This window comes from Ranitomeya variabilis, chromosome 8 (assembly GCF_051348905.1).
Source record: "Ranitomeya variabilis isolate aRanVar5 chromosome 8, aRanVar5.hap1, whole genome shotgun sequence".
Taxonomy (NCBI): Eukaryota; Metazoa; Chordata; class Amphibia; order Anura; family Dendrobatidae; genus Ranitomeya; species Ranitomeya variabilis.
In genome coordinates this window covers 210,680,035-210,705,198 of record NC_135239.1, presented here as the reverse complement: position 1 = coordinate 210,705,198, position 25,164 = coordinate 210,680,035, and the positions used below count along the sequence as shown (strand labels likewise).

General features: G+C 44.7%; 1 protein-coding gene across 2 annotated transcripts in view; it reads left to right on the top strand.

The window, feature by feature from the left end:
• The first annotated feature begins 3,000 nt into the window (after positions 1-3,000).
• The window catches only part of IRAK2 (interleukin 1 receptor associated kinase 2), a 42,388-nt gene continuing 20,224 nt past the window's right edge, over positions 3,001-25,164 (top strand). The window contains exons 1-8 of one of the 2 annotated variants that reach the window (XM_077276766.1): positions 3,001-3,304; positions 5,698-5,841; positions 9,116-9,295; positions 9,513-9,623; positions 9,706-9,809; positions 10,810-10,998; positions 11,088-11,143; positions 11,631-11,742. In XM_077276766.1, the coding sequence (XP_077132881.1) occupies positions 3,130-3,304; positions 5,698-5,841; positions 9,116-9,295; positions 9,513-9,623; positions 9,706-9,809; positions 10,810-10,998; positions 11,088-11,143; positions 11,631-11,742 (1,071 nt within the window). In that variant the 5' untranslated portion in view covers positions 3,001-3,129. Of the gene's footprint in view, positions 3,305-4,665; positions 4,799-5,697; positions 5,842-9,115; positions 9,296-9,512; positions 9,624-9,705; positions 9,810-10,809; positions 10,999-11,087; positions 11,144-11,630; positions 11,743-25,164 lie in introns of those variants that run through there. The other variant, XM_077276767.1, reaches the window with a different exon arrangement.

The following is a 25,164-nucleotide window of genomic DNA, read 5'->3' as shown; positions in this document are numbered from 1 at the left end:
AGCTGAGCGTGCACGTGCATGGGGGGATGGGCGGGAGATATAGCTGTTTAATACTCTGTGTATGTGCACCGTATTATTGGAAGAGCCGTATTACAAGCAGCGCTCTGACACTGGTCCGTATGCACTGAGGCATTAGAAAGAAACGCTGTGCATCAAGCTTTTTTGGGGAAAAAAACAAATGGCTTCATTAAAAGAAACCGAGATCGTTTAGCGATTTGCACACAGATTCCCGCAAGGTCCTTCTGCAATAAAGGTGAACGTTCCAGTCACACGGGCCGCGCGCCATTTATCAGTCCTCTGCCTCTGGGGGCAGCAATACCGCAGCGTAACCTTATTTCACATTTGTAAATCTCCACGGGGTCGAGAAAACGGGACCTTTTCACTGCCAGTCGCATGTATCGTGTGCCACTTGTACAGATCTTATGCTCAGAGATGTAGATTTCTATCTGATCTGTTAGCCACAACATTATTTTATCTATATATTTTTTTCAATAAAATGGATTCTGTCATCCCTTATAAAGTGACCGAGTCTGAATACGGTAGAAAATGGTGTTAATTGTGTCCTGATTAAAGGGAAGGTTCCCTTTAAGGCTAAGTTCACACAGGTCAACTGTGAAGCAAATTCTCCAGATATAAAATCAGCTGAGAGTTGCAGCATTGGAGGTGATATTTCGGCCAAATCCCATCCATGGTGCGCTGAAAACCTGCAGATTAATGCAACTGGTGAAATCTGGACAGTTTGTGCTAGAATTAATTCTGCAGGGAACAGGTCTCCAAAGAGTGTGGATTATTGCAAGATGTGCAGCTGAGAATCCACCCCAGAATTGTGCACGCGGTTGTTCCTGCACCACATGCAGGGATTTTAGCAAGTTCTGTCGGGTGAATAGGAAAGTCGCAGAAATGTATTCCTGATGGCTCCAAATTGTCACTTGTGGCTTTCACAAGAGAGAAAACCAGGACGTCATGGGAACACTTGTCTTATGTATGATTGTGCTGGCGAGTTGCATCAAGTTTACAAGGCAGCTCGGTAACCGGCACCAAATTGCCAAAATTCACAACATTTTGCAAGTGTTTTTCCTGCAGCATTACTGATAGCGACTCCCTAATGACTCACTACAACCCCAGCCATCCATCAGGGCGGTTTGGAAAAATAGCGCTGGCGTCTGGGTTCCATGCTCTGTAGCACCATAGCAGATAGTGTGACGCTTCGTGTCATTCTCCACTTAAAAGGAACGTATGGCTAAAAAATAATAATAATTCTGCTATAAGTGGTAAGTGATGCATCCTACTAATATGGTTGACGCTTTGAAGGTGCCTCTGTCTTCCCTCACGTGCTGCAGTCCTGCCCTTTTTGTATCAAACATGGGGCAGCACGTCATCAATGCTGTGTGTGAAGGGGGCTGGCTGACTGCTCACTCCCATAGCTAGACCGGACCCCTTCTGTCTGTCCATCAGTTGTGACAAAGAAGGGAGTTGCCTTATAGAAATGATCCAGACAGCCAGCCCCCTCTGACAACATGCTGGCACCAGAAGAAAGAGGACCGTTCACCGGAGAGGACCATCAGGCTCTTTCAGATGTTAGATACAGGTGCTTCTCACAAAATTAGAATATCATCTAAAAGATCATTTATTTCAGTTCTTCAATTCAAAAAGTGAATCTCATATATAGAGTCATTACACACAGAGTGATCAATTTCACGTGTTTATTTCTGTTAATGTTGATGATTATGGCTTACAGCCAATGAAAACCCAAAAGTCATTATCTCAGTAAATTAGAATACTTTATAACACCAGCTTAAAAAATGATTTTAAAATCCGAAATGTTGACCTACTGAAATGTATGTTCAGTAAATGCCCTCAGTACTTGGTCGCGGCTCCTTTTGCATCAATTACTGCAGCAATGCGGCATGGCATGGAGGCGATCAGCCTGTGGCACTGCTGAGGGGTTATGGAAGCCCAGGTTGCTTTGATAGCAGCCTTCAGCTCGTCTGCATTGTTGGGTCTGGTGTCTCATCTTCCTCTTGACAATACTCCATAGATTCTCTATGGGGTTAAGGTCAGGCGAGTTTGCTGCCAATCAAGCCCAGTGATACTGTTGTTTTTACACCAGGTATTGGTACTTTTGGCAGTGTGGACAGGGGCCAAGTCCTGCTGGAGAATGACATCTCCATCTCCAAAAAGCTTGTCGGCAGGGGGAAGCATGAAGTGCTCTATTATCTCCTGGTAGACGGCTGCGCTGACTTTGGTCTTGATAAAACACAGTGGACCTACACCAGCAGATGACATGGCTCCCCAAACCATCACTGATTGTGGAAACTTCACACTAGACCTTAGAAATCAAGGTCCCAGAGTCTGGAGGAAGAGTGGAGAGACCACAATCCAAGCTGCTGGAGGTCTAGTGTGAAGTCTCCACAGTCAGTGATGGTTTGGGAGCCATGTCATCTGCTGGTGTAGGTCCACTGTGTTTTATCAAGACCAAAGTCAGCACAGCCGTCTACCAGGTAGAATCTATGGAGTATTGTCAAGAGGAAGATGAGACACCAGACCCAACAATGCAGACGAGCTGAAGGCTTCTATCAGAGCAACCTGGGCTTCCATAACCCCTCAGCAGTGCCACAGGCTGATCGCCTCCATGCCACGCCGCATTGATGCAGTAATTGATGCAAAAGGAGCCGCGACCAAGTACTGAGTGCATTTACTGAACATACTTTTCAGTAGGACGACATTTCAGATTTTAAAATCATTTTTCAAGCTGGTGTCATAAAGTATTCTAATTTACTGAGATAATGACTTTTGGGTTTTCATTGGCTGTAAGCCATAATCATCAACATTAACAAAAATAAACCCGTGGAATAGATCACTCTGTGTGTAATGACTCTATAGAATATAGGAGATTCACTTTTTGTATTGAAGAACTGAAATAAATTCACTTTTTGATGATATTCTGTTTTGTTGTGAGATGCACCTGTATATTAGTACATGTAATAAATTAAAGTTTTTTTTAACTTGAGATCCTTTTTTTCAGCGTCCCGCTGTCACGCCTGACGACTTCTCGGCAGCTTTTTCTCCTGTTTGGCTGACAGCTCAGGCCAGCAGCGTAATGGCGGCTCTGATCTGAACCTGCAGCTGATGGTGATCGTGGTCCGCACGACCGGGGAGGTGCGCAGCGCTGCACAGGAGCTCCTGGGCCTCTGCCTGTGTCCGGTCTACAGTTCTCACCAGGTTAGGAGCTGCACTTGCTCAGCGACTGCTTCCAGACCGCAGCGGTGGACGGTCTCCTTGGCAATGAGCTGTAAACAAAAAGGTATCTAATAAGTTGCGTATTTTACCAGTCCCTGCACAGGCCCATTTACGAAGATGGGAAGAACCCTTTAAGCTCATCTAACGGTTTATTTTAGATGGAAAATCCCTTTAAGCCCTAATAAAAATGTCCCTGCTCCCCATCCGTTCAGCACTTTCTGTTTCAGGATGGCAGAAGTCATTGCCGTCTTTACAGGTCGTACTGGAGTGCTCACCCAGCTTTCTAGGAGTCCTGAGGAGCAGCACAGAGGATGTAAGCATCCAGCTTTACCAGAGTTCTGAAGGAGACATGCAGCCGATTTGCTGTTCAGGAGCCTGGGAAAGCTGAATTATTGCTGTGCCTCAATTCTTTAGCCTGTTGAACATCTCTGCTTGCTGAGATTGGGGATATTCTCACTCACCCCTTCCCAAAGGCTTAAAACACAGCCAATACTTGTCACAGCTGAGTGTTTGCCACACTTGTATCCTGTCTTAAAGGGGTTGTCTTTACAAAAAGGTGCGTGTTATCTTCAGGTTGGGTTCTGCAACAAAATAAGAAAGTAAGTCTTCCTCACCTGCTGTCGCCGTTGTGGCCGGAGCATTGGCCGCTCTCCGCTGTATGATCTGCCCCGGAGGCGATGGCGTCACCACACAGCCAGCCAGAGGACCGCTGCCGTTTGTGATGGGCTGCAGCAATCCGGTGACTTGAGCTGGACGTTTTTCTGATAACGTGAGGGGTTCAAGTCAACTGACCGCTGCAGCCAATCACTAGACCGCTGCGTCATCGATAGATGCGGTGACAGCAGCCGTGGATGATTTATTTTGGTATTTTTACTAATTCAACCCCCTAGATAATTGAACAGCTTTTCCCCCTTTAATGTTCATCATCTAAGCCGAGTGATACATTGTAGCAAACGATCAGAAGCAGAATTGTGCTGTGAAGTGTTTCGCTCACAGAGGATTGCCCGGCCTGATACAAATGTAAAACTTTAGTCTTTTGGGGTTTTTTTTTATCCCCCGAATGTTAACATCCACCGACAACAAGCGGAGATAGTGAAAATAATCGGGAATTGAAGCCCAGCCTACATAGTGATTGGTGATTATTTACATGGGACTGCAGCGCCAGCAGTATTGCTCACCTGTGTAGTCACAGATCGCCCCCTCCTTCTTCCCGCATCAGAGGTTTGCTGCACTTCCTGCTCTACTGGTTGTATAGCATTTTCGGGCCTCGTCCCTCACCTCCCCCCGCACAACTCGCTACGAGGAAGTTCTGGGCGTCTGACGATTTTCAGTTCTGCAGTAGATGACGTCTGCACCAACAGGTGACTGACAGGAAGGAACGAGGGGATCCCTGCGTGATTTGGGGGGTGGCCGCATAGGGTTGTCCCCCACAGTGACGCCCCTCCCAGTACATAAAGCAGAACTCCGGCTCCTGGGGCCAGACGCAGCCATCACTCGCTGGGATTTGTAGTAGAAAACCCTGCAGCTTCCGATTCCTAGTCCGTCCCGGCAGCACCAAGTAAGTGACGAGACGCCGTGTGTAAATCTGTAACACGGAGCGGACTCTCATCCCTGAGGGTCTCGCCCATGGGCCATGTTCACACTGACGGATCTCGCCCATGGGCCATGTTCACACTGACGGATCTCGCCCATGGGCCATGTTCACACTGACGTGTGTTCCGCTCCCTTTCTATTCATTTTTATGGGATTTTGTGTTCATACCAGAAGCTCTTTTTGTTGCTGAAGGTTTTGAAAAAAAATAAATGATGGTGCAAAAAATAAAAAGTGCTTATAACTTCTTGGAAGCAGATCCTGACGGAAACTGCTCCAAACTAGGCTGCACAGAAGAGTCCAGGAGCGACCTGCACCTGGGAGCTCAGGATGTGTTCTGCCTCCCGCACACCATCATTTTCATGGTCTCCTCTCACTGACACTTCAGGGGAACAATCCTGTTTTGTTTTTTTTCATTCTAAAGGATAAAAAAACCCCTAAAGCTGAGAGTTTGTTACCATCGTATCCAGTCCGGGCAAAGCTCTGTGAGCTAAAGACACCGGAACCGCCAAACTCTCCCATCCCCTGATCGATTGGTGCAATGTATCAGTCTGGAGATGGGATTGTAAGATCTTGGGGGATTTAGACTGGATGCAATTGTAGCAAAACCTCAGCTGTGAGAAGTCTTAGGTCTGTTTTAGCCTTTCAGAGTAAACGGGAATGTTCCCAATCACTGTCAGCAAAAAGGCTAAAAAAAACCATCCACAAAGTATATTAGAACATTCCGAAAGTTTTCGTCTTAAAAGGATTAAACTTTATTACAAAAACGGAAATTCCCTCTAAGATATTGTGCAGAACACACTGATGCCTGGTGTCCGTCCTGTCAGCGTCGTGCGTAAGTCGTGACGCTATTTATTATTTCTGCAGGTACAACAGGAGAAAAGACAACTATGGCGCAGTCACTGAATGGCGGGAGCTCATCCCCCCTGATCATTGACGTCCCACCCAGAGTTCTGGACGACTTCTGCCGCTGTGTCGACAGCTTGAATGACTGGGAGTGGATGCGGTTTGGTAAGAAGGATTCATTCTCTGCTGTTACATCTAACAACTAAAGGGATAGTAATCACATGTAATGTATGGAGTGCACCAGCAGAACAGTGAGCGCAGCTCTGGAGTATAGTACAGGATCAGTAATGTAATGTATGTACACAGTGACTCCACCAGCAGAATAGTGAGTGCAGCTCTGGAGTATAATACAGGATCAATAATGTAATGTATGTACACAGTGACTCCACCAGCAGAATAATGAGCGCAGCTCTGGGGTTTAATACAGGATGTACTGTAACTCAGGATCATTAATGTATGTACACAGTGTACGAATAAGTGACACCACGGAGTAGGGATCCGTGACACACAGTAACTCAGGATCAGTAATGTAATGTATGTACACAGTGACTGCACCAGCAGAATAGTGAGCGCAGCTCTGGAGTATAATACAGGATGTAACTCAGGATCAGTAATGTAATGTGTGTACACAGTGACTGCACCAGCAGAATAGTGAGTGCAGCTCTGTAGTATAATACAGGATGTAACTCAGGATCAGTAATGTAATGTATGTACACAGGGACTGCACCAGCAGAATAGTGAGTGCAGCTCTGGGGTATAATACAGGATGTAACTCCGGATCAGTAATGTAATGTATGGACACAGTGACTGCACCAGCAGAATAGTGAGTGCAGCTCTGGAGTATAATACAGGATGTAACTCAGGATCAGTAATGTAATGTGTGTACACAGTGACTGCACCAGCAGAATAGTGAGTGCAGCTCTGGGGTATAATACAGGATGTAACTCAGGATCAGTAATGTAATGTGTGTACACAGTGACTGCACCAGCAGAATAGTGAGTGCAGCTCTGGGGTATAATACAGGAGGTAACTCAGGATCAGTAATGTAATGTATGTACACAGTGACTGCACCAGCAGAATAGTGAGTGCAGCTCTGGAGTATAATACAGGATGTAACTCAGGATCAGTAATGTAATGTATGCACACAGTGACTGCACCAGCAGAATAGTGAGTGCAGCTCTGGGGTATAATACAGGATGTAACTCAGTAATGTAATGTATGTACACAGTGACTGCACCAGCAGAATAGTGAGTGCAGCTCTGGAGTATAATTCAGGATGTAACTCAGGATCAGTAATGTAATGTATGTACACAGTGACTGCACCAGCAGAATAGTGAGTGCAGCTCTGGAGTATAATTCAGGATGTAACTCAGGATCAGTAATGTAATGTACGTACACAGTGACTGCACCAGCAGAATAGTGAGTGCAGCTCTGGAGTATAATACAGGAGGTAACTCAGGATCAGTAATGTAATGTATGTACACAGTGACTGCACCAGCAGAATAGTGAGTGCAGCTCTGGGGTATAATACAGGAGGTAACTCAGGATCAGTAATGTAATGTATGTACACAGTGACTGCACCAGCAGAATAGTGAGTGCAGCTCTGGGGTATAATACAGGAGGTAACTCAGGATCAGTAATGTAATTTATGTACACAGTGACTGCACCAGCAGAATAGTGAGTGCAGCTCTGGGGTATAATACAGGAGGTAACTCAGGATCAGTAATGTAATGTATGTACACAGTGACTGCACCAGCAGAATAGTGAGTGCAGCTCTGGGGTATAATACAGGAGGTAACTCAGGATCAGTAATGTAATGTATGTACACAGTGACTGCACCAGCAGAATAGTGAGTGCAGCTCTGGGGTATAATACAGGAGGTAACTCAGGATCAGTAATGTAATGTATATACACAGTGACTGCACCAGCAGAATAGTGAGTGCAGCTCTGGGGTATAATACAGGATGTAACTCAGGATCAGTAATGTAATGTGTGTACACAGTGACTGCACCAGCAGAATAGTGAGTGCAGCTCTGGGGTATAATACAGGATGTAACTCAGGATCAGTAATGTAATGTATGTACACAGTGACTGCACCAGCAGAATAGTGAGTGCAGCTCTGGAGTATAATACAGGATGTAACTCAGGATCAGTAATGTAATGTATGTACACAGTGACTGCACCAGCAGAATAGTGAGTGCAGCTCTGGATTATAATACATTGTGTAACTGAAGATCAGTACAGAATAAGTAAGGTAATGTACCTTATATGGTGAGTATATTCTGCGTGCTCGAATAATATGTCCGATTCTCCTCGCCTGCAGATCTCACGGCTATTAGTCGGCTACAACACATGCAGGTGAGGAGAGTCGGACCTATTATTCGAGCACACAGAAGACACTGGGTTCGCACCTGAGCATGGTCTGATAACACTTTATCTGAGCACATTCGCTCGTCACTTGTGGCCACACAAAATATTGAGACTTTGGGCACAATTTGGCCTTTTTCCCTTAGGGGTGTACTCCTTTTTGCTGCCTCTGGTTTAGACCTGTTATTTACACTGTTATATGAGCCGCACGCCGACTACTGTACATTGTATCACAGTCAGATCTGCAGCGTTGTCCCAATGAGCAGATATAATAAAGTATCTATGAAATGTCAGGGGTGTACTCTCTTTTGTCATGTACTGTATTTGCACAGTGATTCACAGTTAGACTTTATTCTCTGCGCCGTCACGTATCTGATTGGCTGGCTCAGTATCAGTCTCGGTGGTAATTGGTCGTTACCGTTGTGACTAATTAGCCGCTGATCTTAAAATCAATTAGTCAATCTCCTTCAGCTTTAGTAATAGAGGAAGCCGTCCTGATAAGGGCCTGCACTTCCTCTACTGTGGCCCCGCCGCGGCTTGTGGGGTGATCTCTGATGATGGGACAAGCGGGGGCCGGACACTGCGAGCCCCATATGACGCACCTGGATACTAGAGACGTACACGGCGGAATATGGAAATGTGACAAGTTCTGCTGCTTTGTAACATCCTTCGTTACAATGTGTCAGCGTGCGTCTGCTGTCAAAGGCTGAGAGCCTGTAAAGACCTGTTCATCGCACAGCTGAGGGTTTGTTACAGTTCTATGCCGTCCAGACCATCCTCTGTGGACTCCAGACTGATACATTGTAACAAAACAGGCGAGGGATTTGTGATGTGGAGGCTGCAATTGTGACAAACATTCAGCTGTGAGAAGTTTTCAGCACAGAAGGAAAAATCTACATAATTAAACTAATAAAAGTAAAACCTCGCTGCTTGTGTAACATCTCACGTGTTTCTACCTATGTGTTCTCTGACAGTGAATGAGAGAAGGTTTTAACTCCCTGTATAAAAAAAAAAAAACATTCATTGGCAGCAAGCGGAGATCTGTAAAATGTCTTTTTTTTTTCTTCTTCAGCTTCACATGTTGTGAACGACCAGACGACCATCCAGCGCTTCTACATGAGGCGGCGGTGGGGCGACTGCGTCACCGGGGAGCTGCTGTGGAGCTGGGGGCAGAAGCTGGCCACCGTCCACGACCTGGAGCTCGTCCTGCAGAAGCTGGAGCTCTACCGGGCCTTAGAAATCCTCCAGCAGTGTAAGGGTTACTCTCCGTTCTGGCCCCCGGGGGGTCACCCAGACTTCAGTATCCCCCGGGATCCCATATCATGCTGCACTGGCTCCATCTCCTGCACTGCGCTGCCTGTGTCAGTCTTTACTGCGGCTCCGGCATTCTATTCCTGAGCCATGTCCTGCAGCGCTTGGACTGTGCGGAGCGTGTGATGAGCAGATTACTAATGTGATTTATTACACAGACCCCTGTAGTCCGGCGATGTCCCCCGTGACTTGTGAGAAAAGGAAAGGAGCAGCACAATCCTCTGAAGAAGCAGAAAGGCACTGCAGCAGTGTTACAAAAATGGTGTCAGGTAAAGACTACAGGACGGTATAACATGGGCTGTGAGGAGGGAAGACAGGGAGGGAATCATTGTATCATCCTCTGTGTTCTAGAATCCAAAGTACCACCACTCCCATCACCACCACAACCCCCATCAGAGCTGCTGAGGTCCATGGGGACAGACTCCTATTCAGACCAGGTGTCCAGCACAGATCAGGTATGTCAGATACTGGTATAACCTGGGCATCTCCTGTGTATACCTGTACATGTACCTCCGATATAACCTGGGTATCTCCTGTGTATAACTGTATATGTACCTCTGGTATAACCTGGGCATCTCCTGTGTATACCTGTACATGTCCCTCTGGTATAACCTGGGCATCTCCTGTATATAATTATATATGTACCTCCCGTATAACCTGGGCATCTCCTGTATATAACTATATATGCACAGCCGGTATAACCTGGGCATCTCCGGTATATAATTATATATGTACAGCTGGTATAACCTGGGCATCTCCTGTATATAATTATATATGTACAGCCGGTATAACCTGGGCATCTCCTGTATATAATTATATATGTACCTCCGGTATAACCTGGGCATCTCCTGTATATAATTATATATGTCCCTCCGGTATAACCTGGGCATCTCCTGTATATAATGATATATGCACAGCCGGTATAACCTGGGCATCTCCTGTATATAATTATATATGTCCCTCCGGTATAACCTGGGCATCTCCTGTATATAATTATATATGTACCTCCCGTATAACCTGGGCATCTCCTGTATATAACTATATATGCACAGCCGGTATAACCTGGGCATCTCCGGTATATAATTATATATGTACAGCTGGTATAACCTGGGCATCTCCTGTATATAATTATATATGTACAGCCGGTATAACCTGGGCATCTCCTGTATATAATTATATATGTACAGCCGGTATAACCTGGGCATCTCCTGTATATAATTATATATGTACCTCCGGTATAACCTGGGCATCTCCTGTATATAATTATATATGTCCCTCCGGTATAACCTGGGCATCTCCTGTATATAATGATATATGCACAGCCGGTATAACCTGGGCATCTCCTGTATATAATTATACATGTCCCTCCGGTATAACCTGGGCGCTCCGGGATGTCCGTGTATGTGTTAGTGTGTCCCCCGGCGGTCCGGTAACGCTCTCCTCCCCCGGCTATAGGCATTACGTGCCCCCCAGCAGGAGATCAGCCGCTCCCTGAACACCACCTGTCAGCACTGGACCCGGCGGCAGCTGGAGGAGGCTACGGACGGCTTCAGTGTGAACAGGCGGCTGCACTGCGGACCGTCTGCGGACGTCTTTGTGGGATGCAGAGGAGACAATGTTTATGCTGTGAAGAGGCTGAAGGAGGTAATGCGCGATTCCGGGGGGTCTGCTCCGGGGGGCTTTATATCTGGCAGGTGTTGGGTGTGACCGGGTCATCTCTGCACTTTCTTTAGGGGCAGTCGGAGAGGACGAATTTATCCTATGAGACAGAGGCTCAGATCGGTGTTCGGTAAGAGACGACCCTCTGTCCCATCACTGTCTGTATATGGCGGAAGTTCTGCAGCTTCTACGTGCTGCAATGTGTTACTATGGTCAAGATCTCCGCTGCCTGTCAGTGAATAGAATAACAAGTCCTAGAGACCCGTATGACTAGAGTCTGAGATGTGTGAATGCTGCACATGGACAGCTGTAGCGCTAAGCAGTGAATAATGCCGAGGTGTGAATACGGGTCTGAACTTAATATTGCAAACAGCTGAGGGTTTGTTACAGTTGTATCTAGTCGGTAAAATCTTCTGCCCTGACCAGCCTGTTCTCCAGACTGACACATTGTAACAAACTGTCAGGAGAGGAGAGAGATTTCTGCTGCTGATGGGTTTATCTCACAAATAATTGTCCAGAATGGATACAATTGTAACAAACCCTCAGCTGTGCAAAGTTCATTTCCCCAATGGTGTAATTGTGGACTTTGTAGCTTTTCTGTCTCGTGTCTTGTACAGATGTCATCATCCCAATCTCCTGAAGTTGCTCGGCTTCTGTGTGGAGAGCGGCCTGCACTGTCTCATCTACCGTCTCATGAGCGGGGGGTCTCTGGATGTCGCCTTACAGAACGTGAGTCCAGGAAGAAGTAACCTCCCCTCCTTCTATATGGGCGGATAAAGCCGTACTTTTCTATAGGTGACACATGTAACAGTCAGGTATATAGATACATACATATATACATATACTGTAGTATATACATATTCCATCCACAGCACCTCTCCTGTAGCCGATGATTATTCCATAGGTGATGGCAGCTCTGCCCGTGTCTCTGTGACATCCCTGCGTCTTTCCTGCTTCTTTCATCTGTGCTCTTCCCCCAGTGCCTGCAGTTACTGCTGCTTCATAGACTTTCCATTACAGGGTCGTGTCCCTTTCCTGAATTTCACTTCCTAGAATTCTCAACATCTGGAGGCCTGGAAATATCTGGACTAGAAAGTTTTCCATATAAATAAATGTACCATTTTCACTCTTCACTACTAATGTATAAACTTTCATTATATACATATTATATATACATACGTTATACTGTTACATCCTGTATTATACTCCAGAGCTGCACTCACTATTCTGCTGGTGCAGTCACTGTGTACATACATTACATTACTGATCCAGAGTTACATCCTGTATTATACCCCAGAGCTGCACTCACTATTCTGCTGGTGCAGTCACTGTGTACATACATTACATTACTGATCCTGAGTTACCTCCTGTATTATCCTCCAGAGCTGCGCTCACTATTCTGCTGGTGCAGTCACTGTGTACAAACATTACATTACTGATCCTGAGTTACCTCCTGTATTATACCCCAGAGCTGCACTCACTATTCTGCTGGTGCAGTCACTGTGTACATACATTACATTACTGATCCTGAGTTACCTCCTGTATTATACCCCAGAGCTGCACTCACTATTCTGCTGGTGCAGTCACTGTGTACATACATTACATTACTGATGCTGAGTTACCTCCTGTATTATACTCCAGAACTGCACTCACTATTCTGCTGGTGCAGTCACTGTGTACATACATTACATTACTGATCCTGAATTACATCCTACATTATACTCCAGAGCTGCGCTCACTATTCTGCTGGTGCAGTCACTGTGTACATATATTACATTACTGATCCTGAGTTACATCCTGTATTATACTCCAGAGCTTCACTCACTATTCTGCTGGTGCAGTCACTCTGTACATACATTGCATTACTGATCCTGAGTTACCTCCTGTATTATACCCCAGAGCTGCACTCACTATTCTGCTGGTGCAGTCACTGTGTACATACATTACATTACTAATCCTGAGTTACATCCTGTATTGTACTCCAGAGCTGCACTCACTATTCTGCTGGTGCAGTCACTGTGTACATACATTACATTACTGATCCTGAGTTACCTCCTGTATTATACTCCAGAGCTGCACTCACTATTCTGCTGGTGCAGTCACTGTGTACATACATTACATTACTGATCCAGAGTTACATCCTGTATTATCCTCCAGAGCTGCGCTCACTATTCTGCTGGTGCAGTCACTGTGTACAAACATTACATTACTGATCCTGAGTTACCTCCTGTATTATACCCCAGAGCTGCACTCACTATTCTGCTGGTGCAGTCACTGTGTACATACATTACATTACTGATCCTGAGTTACCTCCTGTATTATACCCCAGAGCTGCACTCACTATTCTGCTGGTGCAGTCACTGTGTACATACATTACATTACTGATGCTGAGTTACCTCCTGTATTATACTCCAGAACTGCACTCACTATTCTGCTGGTGCAGTCACTGTGTACATACATTACATTACTGATCCTGAATTACATCCTACATTATACTCCAGAGCTGCGCTCACTATTCTGCTGGTGCAGTCACTGTGTACATATATTACATTACTGATCCTGAGTTACATCCTGTATTATACTCCAGAGCTTCACTCACTATTCTGCTGGTGCAGTCACTCTGTACATACATTGCATTACTGATCCTGAGTTACCTCCTGTATTATACCCCAGAGCTGCACTCACTATTCTGCTGGTGCAGTCACTGTGTACATACATTACATTACTAATCCTGAGTTACATCCTGTATTGTACTCCAGAGCTGCACTCACTATTCTGCTGGTGCAGTCACTGTGTACATACATTACATTACTGATCCTGAGTTACCTCCTGTATTATACTCCAGAGCTGCACTCACTATTCTGCTGGTGCAGTCACTGTGTACATACGTTACATTACTGATCCTGAGTTACATCCTACATTATACTCCAGAGCTGCACTCACTATTCTGCTGGTGCAGTCACTGTGTACATACGTTACATTACTGATCCTGAGTTACATCCTACATTATACTCCAGAGCTTCACTCACTATTCTGCTGGTGCAGTCACTCTGTACATACATTGCATTACTGATCCTGAGTTACCTCCTGTATTATACTCCAGAGCTGCACTCACTATTCTGCTGGTGCAGTCACTGTGTACATACATTACATTACTGATCCTGAGTTACCTCCTGTATTATACTCCAGAGCTGCACTCACTATTCAGCTGGTGCAGTCACTGTGTACATACATTACATTACTGATCCTGAGTTACATCCTGCATTATACTCCAGAGCTTCACTCACTATTCTGCTGGTGCAGTCACTGTGTACATACATTACATTACTGATCCTGAGTTACCTCCTGTATTATACTCCAGAGCTGCACTCACTATTCTGCTGGTGCAGTCACTGTGTACATACGTTACATTACTGATCCTGAGTTACATCCTACATTATACTCCAGAGCTTCACTCACTATTCTGCTGGTGCAGTCACTCTGTACATACATTGCATTACTGATCCTGAGTTACCTCCTGTATTATACCCCAGAGCTGCACTCACTATTCTGCTGGTGCAGTCACTGTGTACATACATTACATTACTGATCCTGAGTTACATCCTGTATTGTACTCCAGAGCTGCACTCACTATTCTGCTGGTGCAGTCACTGTGTACTTACATTACATTACTGATCCTGAGTTACATCCTACATTATACTCCAGAGCTGCGCTCACTATTCTGCTGGTGCAGTCACTCTGTACATACATTACATTACTGATCCTCCCGAGTTACATCCTGTATTATACCCCAGAGCTGCACTCACTATTCTGCTGGTGCAGTCACTGTGTACATACATTACATTACTGATCCTGAGTTACATCCTGTATTATACCCCAGAGCTGCACTCACTATTCTGCTGGTGCAGTCACTGTGTACATACATTACATTACTGATCCTGAGTTACCTCCACTATTATACCCCAGAGCTGCACTCACTATTCTGCTGGTGCAGTCACTATGTGCATACATTACATTACTGATCCCGAGTTACATCCTGTATTATACCCCAGAGCTGCACTCACTCTTCTGCTGGTGCAGTCACTGTGTACATACATTACATTACTGATCCTGAGTTACATCCTGTATTATACTCCAGAGCTGCGCTCACTATTCTGCTGGTGCAGTCACTGTGTACATACATTACATTACTGATCCTGAGTTACATCCTGTATTATACCCCAGAGCTGTGCTCACTATTCTGCTGGTGCAGTCACTGTGTACATACATTACATTACTGATCCTGAGTTACATCCTGTATTATACCCCAGAGCTGCACTCACTATTCTGCTGGTGCAGTCACTGTGTACATACATTACATTACTGATCGTGAGTTACATCCTGTATTAAACCCCAGAGCTGCACTCACTATTCTGCTGGTGCAGTCACTGTGTACATACATTACATTGCTGATCCTGAGTTACCTCCTGTATTATACCCCAGAGCTGCACTCACTATTCTGCTGGTGCAGTCACTGTGTACATACATTACATTACTGATCCTGAGTTACATCCTGTATTATACCCCAGAGCTGCACTCACTATTCTGCTGGTGCAGTCACTGTGTACATACATTACATTACTGATCTTGAGTTACATCCTGTATTATACCCCAGAGCTGCACTCACTATTCTGCTGGTGCAGTCACTGTGTACATACATTACATTACTGATCCTGAGTTACATCCTGTATTATACCCCAGAGCTGCACTCACTATTCTGCTGGTGCAGTCACTGTGTACATACATTACATTACTGATCCTGAGTTACCTCCACTATTATACCCCAGAGCTGCACTCACTATTCTGCTGGTGCAGTCACTATGTGCATACATTACATTACTGATCCCGAGTTACATCCTGTATTATACCCCAGAGCTGCACTCACTCTTCTGCTGGTGCAGTCACTGTGTACATACATTACATTACTGATCCTGAGTTACATCCTGTATTATACTCCAGAGCTGCGCTCACTATTCTGCTGGTGCAGTCACTGTGTACATACATTACATTACTGATCCTGAGTTACATCCTGTATTATACCCCAGAGCTGTGCTCACTATTCTGCTGGTGCAGTCACTGTGTACATACATTACATTACTGATCCTGAGTTACATCCTGTATTATACCCCAGAGCTGCACTCACTATTCTGCTGGTGCAGTCACTGTGTACATACATTACATTACTGATCGTGAGTTACATCCTGTATTAAACCCCAGAGCTGCACTCACTATTCTGCTGGTGCAGTCACTGTGTACATACATTACATTGCTGATCCTGAGTTACCTCCTGTATTATACCCCAGAGCTGCACTCACTATTCTGCTGGTGCAGTCACTGTGTACATACATTACATTACTGATCCTGAGTTACATCCTGTATTATACCCCAGAGCTGCACTCACTATTCTGCTGGTGCAGTCACTGTGTACATACATTACATTACTGATCCTGAGTTACATCCTGTATTATACCCCAGAGCTGCACTCACTATTCTGCTGGTGCAGTCACTGTGTATATACATTACATTACTGATCGTGAGTTACATCCTGTATTATACTCCAGAGCTGCACTCACTATTCTGCTGGCGCAGTCACTGTGTACATACATTACATTACTGATCCGGAGTTACATCCTGTATTATACCCCAGAGCTGCCCTCACTATTCTGCTGGTGCAGTCACTGTGTACATACATTACATTACTGATCCTGAGTTACATCCTGTATTATACCCCAGAGCTGCGCTCACTATTCTGCTGGTGCAGTCACTGTGTACATACATTACATTACTGATCCTGAGTTACATCCTGTATTATACCCCAGAGCTGCGCTCACTATTCTGCTGGTGCAGTCACTGTGTACATACATTACATTACTGATCCTGAGTTACATCCTGTATTATACCCCAGAGCTGCACTCACTATTCTGCTGGTGCAGTCACTGTGTACATACATTACATTACTGATCGTGAGTTACATCCTGTATTATACTCCAGAGCTGCACTCACTATTCTGCTGGTGCAGTCACTGTGTACATACATTACATTACTGATCCGGAGTTACATCCTGTATTATACTCCAGAGCTGCACTCACTATTCTGCTGGTGCAGTCACTGTGTACATACATTACATTACTGATCCTGAGTTACCTCCTGTATTATACCCCCAGAGCTGCACTCACTATTCTGCTGGTGCAGTCACTGTGTACATACATTACATTACTGATCCTGAGTTACATCCTGTATTATACCCCAGAGCTGCGCTCACTTTTCTGCTGGTGCAGTCACTGTGTACATACATTACATTTCTGATCCTGAGTTACATCCTGTATTATACCCCAGAGCTGCACTCACTATTCTGCTGGTGCAGTCACTGTGTACATACATTACATTACTGATCCTGAGTTACATCCTGTATTATACTCCAGAGCTGCACTCACTATTCTGCTGGTGCAGTCACTGTGTACATACATTACATTACTGATCCTGAGTTACATCCTGTATTATACCCCAGAGCTGCACTCACTATTCTGCTGGTGCAGTCACTGTGTACATAGATTACATTACTGATCCTCCCGAGTTACATCCTGTATTATACTCCAGAGCTGCACTCACTATTCTGCTGGTGCAGTCACTGTGTACATACATTACATTACTGATCCTGAGTTACCTCCTGTATTATACCCCCAGAGCTGCACTCACTATTCTGCTGGTGCAGTCACTGTGTACATACATTACATTACTGATCCTGAGTTACATCCTGTATTATACCCCAGAGCTGCGCTCACTATTCTGCTGGTGCAGTCACTGTGTACATACATTACATTACTGATCCTGAGTTACATCCCGTATTATACCCCAGAGCTGCGCTCACTATTCTGCTGGTGCAGTCACTGTGTACATACATTACATTACTGATCCTGAGTTACATCCTGTATTATACCCCAGAGCTGCACTCACTATTCTGCTGGTGCAGTCACTGTGTACATACATTACATTACTGATCGTGAGTTACATCCTGTATTATACCCCAGAGCTGCACTCACTATTCTGCTGGTGCAGTCACTGTGTACATACATTACATTGCTGATCCTGAGTTACCTCCTGTATTATACTCCAGAGCTGCACTCACTATTCTGCTGGTGCAGTCACTGTGTACATACGTTACATTACTGATCCTGAGTTACATCCTACATTATACTCCAGAGCTGCACTCACTATTCTGCTGGTGCAGTCACTGTGTACATACGTTACATTACTGATCCTGAGTTACATCCTACATTATACTCCAGAGCTTCACTCACTATTCTGCTGGTGCAGTCACTCTGTACATACATTGCATTACTGATCCTGAGTTACCTCCTGTATTATACTCCAGAGCTGCACTCACTATTCTGCTGGTGCAGTCACTGTGTACATACATTACATTACTGATCCTGAGTTACCTCCTGTATTATACTCCAGAGCTGCACTCACTATTCAGCTGGTGCAGTCACTGTGTACATACATTACATTACTGATCCTGAGTTACATCCTGCATTATACTCCAGAGCTTCACTCACTATTCTGCTGGTGCAGTCACTGTGTACATACATTACATTACTGATCCTGAGTTACCTCCTGTATTATACTCCAGAGCTGCACTCACTATTCTGCTGGTGCAGTCACTGTGTACATACGTTACATTACTGATCCTGAGTTACATCCTACATTATACTCCAGAGCTTCACTCACTATTCTGCTGGTGCAGTCACTCTGTACATACATTGCATTACTGATCCTGAGTTACCTCCTGTATTATACCCCAGAGCTGCACTCACTATTCTGCTGGTGCAGTCACTGTGTACATACATTACATTACTGATCCTGAGTTACATCCTGTATTGTACTCCAGAGCTGCACTCACTATTCTGCTGGTGCAGTCACTGTGTACTTACATTACATTACTGATCCTGAGTTACATCCTACATTATACTCCAGAGCTGCGCTCACTATTCTGCTGGTGCAGTCACTCTGTACATACATTACATTACTGATCCTCCCGAGTTACATCCTGTATTATACCCCAGAGCTGCACTCACTATTCTGCTGGTGCAGTCACTGTGTACATACATTACATTACTGATCCTGAGTTACATCCTGTATTATACCCCAGAGCTGCACTCACTATTCTGCTGGTGCAGTCACTGTGTACATACATTACATTACTGATCCTGAGTTACCTCCACTATTATACCCCAGAGCTGCACTCACTATTCTGCTGGTGCAGTCACTATGTGCATACATTACATTACTGATCCCGAGTTACATCCTGTATTATACCCCAGAGCTGCACTCACTCTTCTGCTGGTGCAGTCACTGTGTACATACATTACATTACTGATCCTGAGTTACATCCTGTATTATACTCCAGAGCTGCGCTCACTATTCTGCTGGTGCAGTCACTGTGTACATACATTACATTACTGATCCTGAGTTACATCCTGTATTATACCCCAGAGCTGTGCTCACTATTCTGCTGGTGCAGTCACTGTGTACATACATTACATTACTGATCCTGAGTTACATCCTGTATTATACCCCAGAGCTGCACTCACTATTCTGCTGGTGCAGTCACTGTGTACATACATTACATTACTGATCGTGAGTTACATCCTGTATTAAACCCCAGAGCTGCACTCACTATTCTGCTGGTGCAGTCACTGTGTACATACATTACATTGCTGATCCTGAGTTACCTCCTGTATTATACCCCAGAGCTGCACTCACTATTCTGCTGGTGCAGTCACTGTGTACATACATTACATTACTGATCCTGAGTTACATCCTGTATTATACCCCAGAGCTGCACTCACTATTCTGCTGGTGCAGTCACTGTGTACATACATTACATTACTGATCTTGAGTTACATCCTGTATTATACCCCAGAGCTGCACTCACTATTCTGCTGGTGCAGTCACTGTGTACATACATTACATTACTGATCCTGAGTTACATCCTGTATTATACCCCAGAGCTGCACTCACTATTCTGCTGGTGCAGTCACTGTGTACATACATTACATTACTGATCCTGAGTTACCTCCACTATTATACCCCAGAGCTGCACTCACTATTCTGCTGGTGCAGTCACTATGTGCATACATTACATTACTGATCCCGAGTTACATCCTGTATTATACCCCAGAGCTGCACTCACTCTTCTGCTGGTGCAGTCACTGTGTACATACATTACATTACTGATCCTGAGTTACATCCTGTATTATACTCCAGAGCTGCGCTCACTATTCTGCTGGTGCAGTCACTGTGTACATACATTACATTACTGATCCTGAGTTACATCCTGTATTATACCCCAGAGCTGTGCTCACTATTCTGCTGGTGCAGTCACTGTGTACATACATTACATTACTGATCCTGAGTTACATCCTGTATTATACCCCAGAGCTGCACTCACTATTCTGCTGGTGTAGTCACTGTGTACATACATTACATTACTGATCGTGAGTTACATCCTGTATTAAACCCCAGAGCTGCACTCACTATTCTGCTGGTGCAGTCACTGTGTACATACATTACATTGCTGATCCTGAGTTACCTCCTGTATTATACCCCAGAGCTGCACTCACTATTCTGCTGGTGCAGTCACTGTGTACATACATTACATTACTGATCCTGAGTTACATCCTGTATTATACCCCAGAGCTGCACTCACTATTCTGCTGGTGCAGTCACTGTGTACATACATTACATTACTGATCCTGAGTTACATCCTGTATTATACCCCAGAGCTGCACTCACTATTCTGCTGGTGCAGTCACTGTGTATATACATTACATTACTGATCGTGAGTTACATCCTGTATTATACTCCAGAGCTGCACTCACTATTCTGCTGGTGCAGTCACTGTGTACATACATTACATTACTGATCCTGAGTTACATACTGTATTATACCCCAGAGCTGCACTCACTATTCTGCTGGTGCAGTCACTGTGTACATACATTACATTACTGATCCTGAGTTACATCCTGTATTATACCCCAGAGCTGCACTCACTATTCTGCTGGTGCAGTCACTGTGTACATACATTACATTACTGATCCTGAGTTACATCCTGTATTATACCCCAGAGCTGCACTCACTATTCTGCTGGTGCAGTCACTGTGTACATACATTACATTACTGATCCTGAGTTACCTCCACTATTATACCCCAGAGCTGCACTCACTATTCTGCTGGTACAGTCACTATGTGCATACATTACATTACTGATCCCGAGTTACATCCTGTATTATACCCCAGAGCTGCACTCACTCTTCTGCTGGTGCAGTCACTGTGTACATACATTACATTACTGATCCTGAGTTACATCCTGTATTATACTCCAGAGCTGCGCTCACTATTCTGCTGGTGCAGTCACTGTGTACATACATTACATTACTGATCCTGAGTTACATCCTGTATTATACCCCAGAGCTGTGCTCACTATTCTGCTGGTGCAGTCACTGTGTACATACATTACATTACTGATCCTGAGTTACATCCTGTATTATACCCCAGAGCTGCACTCACTATTCTGCTGGTGCAGTCACTGTGTACATACATTACATTACTGATCGTGAGTTACATCCTGTATTAAACCCCAGAGCTGCACTCACTATTCTGCTGGTGCAGTCACTGTGTACATACATTACATTGCTGATCCTGAGTTACCTCCTGTATTATACCCCAGAGCTGCACTCACTATTCTGCTGGTGCAGTCACTGTGTACATACATTACATTACTGATCCTGAGTTACATCCTGTATTATACCCCAGAGCTGCACTCACTATTCTGCTGGTGCAGTCACTGTGTACATACATTACATTACTGATCCTGAGTTACATCCTGTATTATACCCCAGAGCTGCACTCACTATTCTGCTGGTGCAGTCACTGTGTATATACATTACATTACTGATCGTGAGTTACATCCTGTATTATACTCCAGAGCTGCACTCACTATTCTGCTGGTGCAGTCACTGTGTACATACATTACATTACTGATCCGGAGTTACATCCTGTATTATACCCCAGAGCTGCCCTCACTATTCTGCTGGTGCAGTCACTGTGTACATACATTACATTACTGATCCTGAGTTACATCCTGTATTATACCCCAGAGCTGCGCTCACTATTCTGCTGGTGCAGTCACTGTGTACATACATTACATTACTGATCCTGAGTTACATCCTGTATTATACCCCAGAGCTGCGCTCACTATTCTGCTGGTGCAGTCACTGTGTACATACATTACATTACTGATCCTGAGTTACATCCTGTATTATACCCCAGAGCTGCACTCACTATTCTGCTGGTGCAGTCACTGTGTACATACATTACATTACTGATCGTGAGTTACATCCTGTATTATACTCCAGAGCTGCACTCACTATTCTGCTGGTGCAGTCACTGTGTACATACATTACATTACTGATCCGGAGTTACATCCTGTATTATACTCCAGAGCTGCACTCACTATTCTGCTGGTGCAGTCACTGTGTACATACATTACATTACTGATCCTGAGTTACCTCCTGTATTATACCCCCAGAGCTGCACTCACTATTCTGCTGGTGCAGTCACTGTGTACATACATTACATTACTGATCCTGAGTTACATCCTGTATTATACCCCAGAGCTGCGCTCACTTTTCTGCTGGTGCAGTCACTGTGTACATACATTACATTTCTGATCCTGAGTTACATCCTGTATTATACCCCAGAGCTGCACTCACTATTCTGCTGGTGCAGTCACTGTGTACATACATTACATTACTGATCCTGAGTTACATCCTGTATTATACTCCAGAGCTGCACTCACTATTCTGCTGGTGCAGTCACTGTGTACATACATTACATTACTGATCCTGAGTTACATCCTGTATTATACCCCAGATCTGCACTCACTATTCTGCTGGTGCAGTCACTGTGTACATAGATTACATTACTGATCCTCCCGAGTTACATCCTGTATTATACTCCAGAGCTGCACTCACTATTCTGCTGGTGCAGTCACTGTGTACATACATTACATTACTGATCCTGAGTTACCTCCTGTATTATACCCCCAGAGCTGCACTCACTATTCTGCTGGTGCAGTCACTGTGTACATACATTACATTACTGATCCTGAGTTACATCCTGTATTATACCCCAGAGCTGCGCTCACTATTCTGCTGGTGCAGTCACTGTGTACATACATTACATTACTGATCCTGAGTTACATCCCGTATTATACCCCAGAGCTGCGCTCACTATTCTGCTGGTGCAGTCACTGTGTACATACATTACATTACTGATCCTGAGTTACATCCTGTATTATACCCCAGAGCTGCACTCACTATTCTGCTGGTGCAGTCACTGTGTACATACATTACATTACTGATCCTGAGTTACATCCTGTATTATACTCCAGAGCTGCACTCACTACTCTGCTGGTGCAGTCACTGTGTACATATATTACATTACTGATCGTGAGTTACATCCTGTATTATACCCCAGAGCTGCACTCACTATTCTGCTGGTGCAGTCACTGTGTACATACATTACATTACTGATCGTGAGTTACATCCTGTATTATACCCCAGAGCTGCACTCACTATTCTGCTGGTGCAGTCACTGTGTACATACATTACATTGCTGATCCTGAGTTACCTCCTGTATTATACCCCAGAGCTGCACTCACTATTCTGCTGGTGCAGTCACTGTATACGTACATTACATTACTGATCCTGAGTTACATCCTGCATTATACCCCAGAGCTGCACTCACTATTCTGCTGGTGCAGTCACTGTGTACATACATTACATTACTGATCCTGAGTTACATCCTGTATTATACTCCAGAGCTGCACTCACTATTCTGCTGGTGCAGTCACTGTGTACATACATTACATTACTGATCCTGAGTTACATCCTGTATTATACCCCAGAGCTGCACTCACTATTCTGCTGGTGCAGTCACTGTGTACATACATTACATTACTGATCCTCCCGAGTTACATCCTGTATTATACTCCAGAGCTGCACTCACTATTCTGCTGGTGCAGTCACTGTGTACATACATTACATTACTGATCCTGAGTTACATCCTGTATTATACTCCAGAGCTGTGCTCACTATTCTGCTGGTGCAGTCACTGTGTACATACATTACATTACTGATCCTGAGTTACCTCCTGTATTATACCCCAGAGCTGCACTCACTATTCTGCTGGTGCAGTCACTGTATACATACATTACATTACTGATCCTGAGTTACCTCCTGTATTATACCCCAGAGCTGCACTCACTATTCTGCTGGTGCAGTCACTGTGTACATACATTACATTACTGATCCTGAGTTACCTCCTGTATTATCCTCCAGAGCTGCACTCACTATTCTGCTGGTGCAGTCACTGTGTACATACATTACATTACTGATCCTGAGTTACATCCTGTATTATACCCCAGAGCTGCACTCACTATTCTGCTGGTGCAGTCACTGTGTACGTACATTACATTACTGATCCTCCCGAGTTACATCCTGTATTATACTCCAGAGCTGCACTCACTATTCTGCTGGTGCAGTCACTGTGTACATACATTACATTACTGATCCTGAGTTACATCCTGTATTATACCCCAGAGCTGCACTCACTATTCTGCTGGTGCAGTCACTGTGTACGTACATTACATTACTGATCCTCCCGAGTTACATCCTGTATTATACTCCAGAGCTGCACTCACTATTCTGCTGGTGCAGTCACTGTGTACATACATTACATTACTGATCCTGAGTTACATCCTGTATTATACCTCAGAGCTGCACTCACTATTCTGCTGGTGCAGTCACTGTGTACCTACATTACATTACATTACTGATCCTGAGTTACATCCTGTATTATACTCCAGAGCTGTGCTCACTATTCTGCTGGTGCAGTCACTGTATACATACATTACATTACTGATCCTGAGTTACATCCTGTATTATGCTCCAGAGCTGCACTCACTATTCTGCTGGTGCAGTCACTGTGTACATACATTACATTACTGATCCTGAGTTACCTCCTGTATTATACCCCAGAGCTGCACTC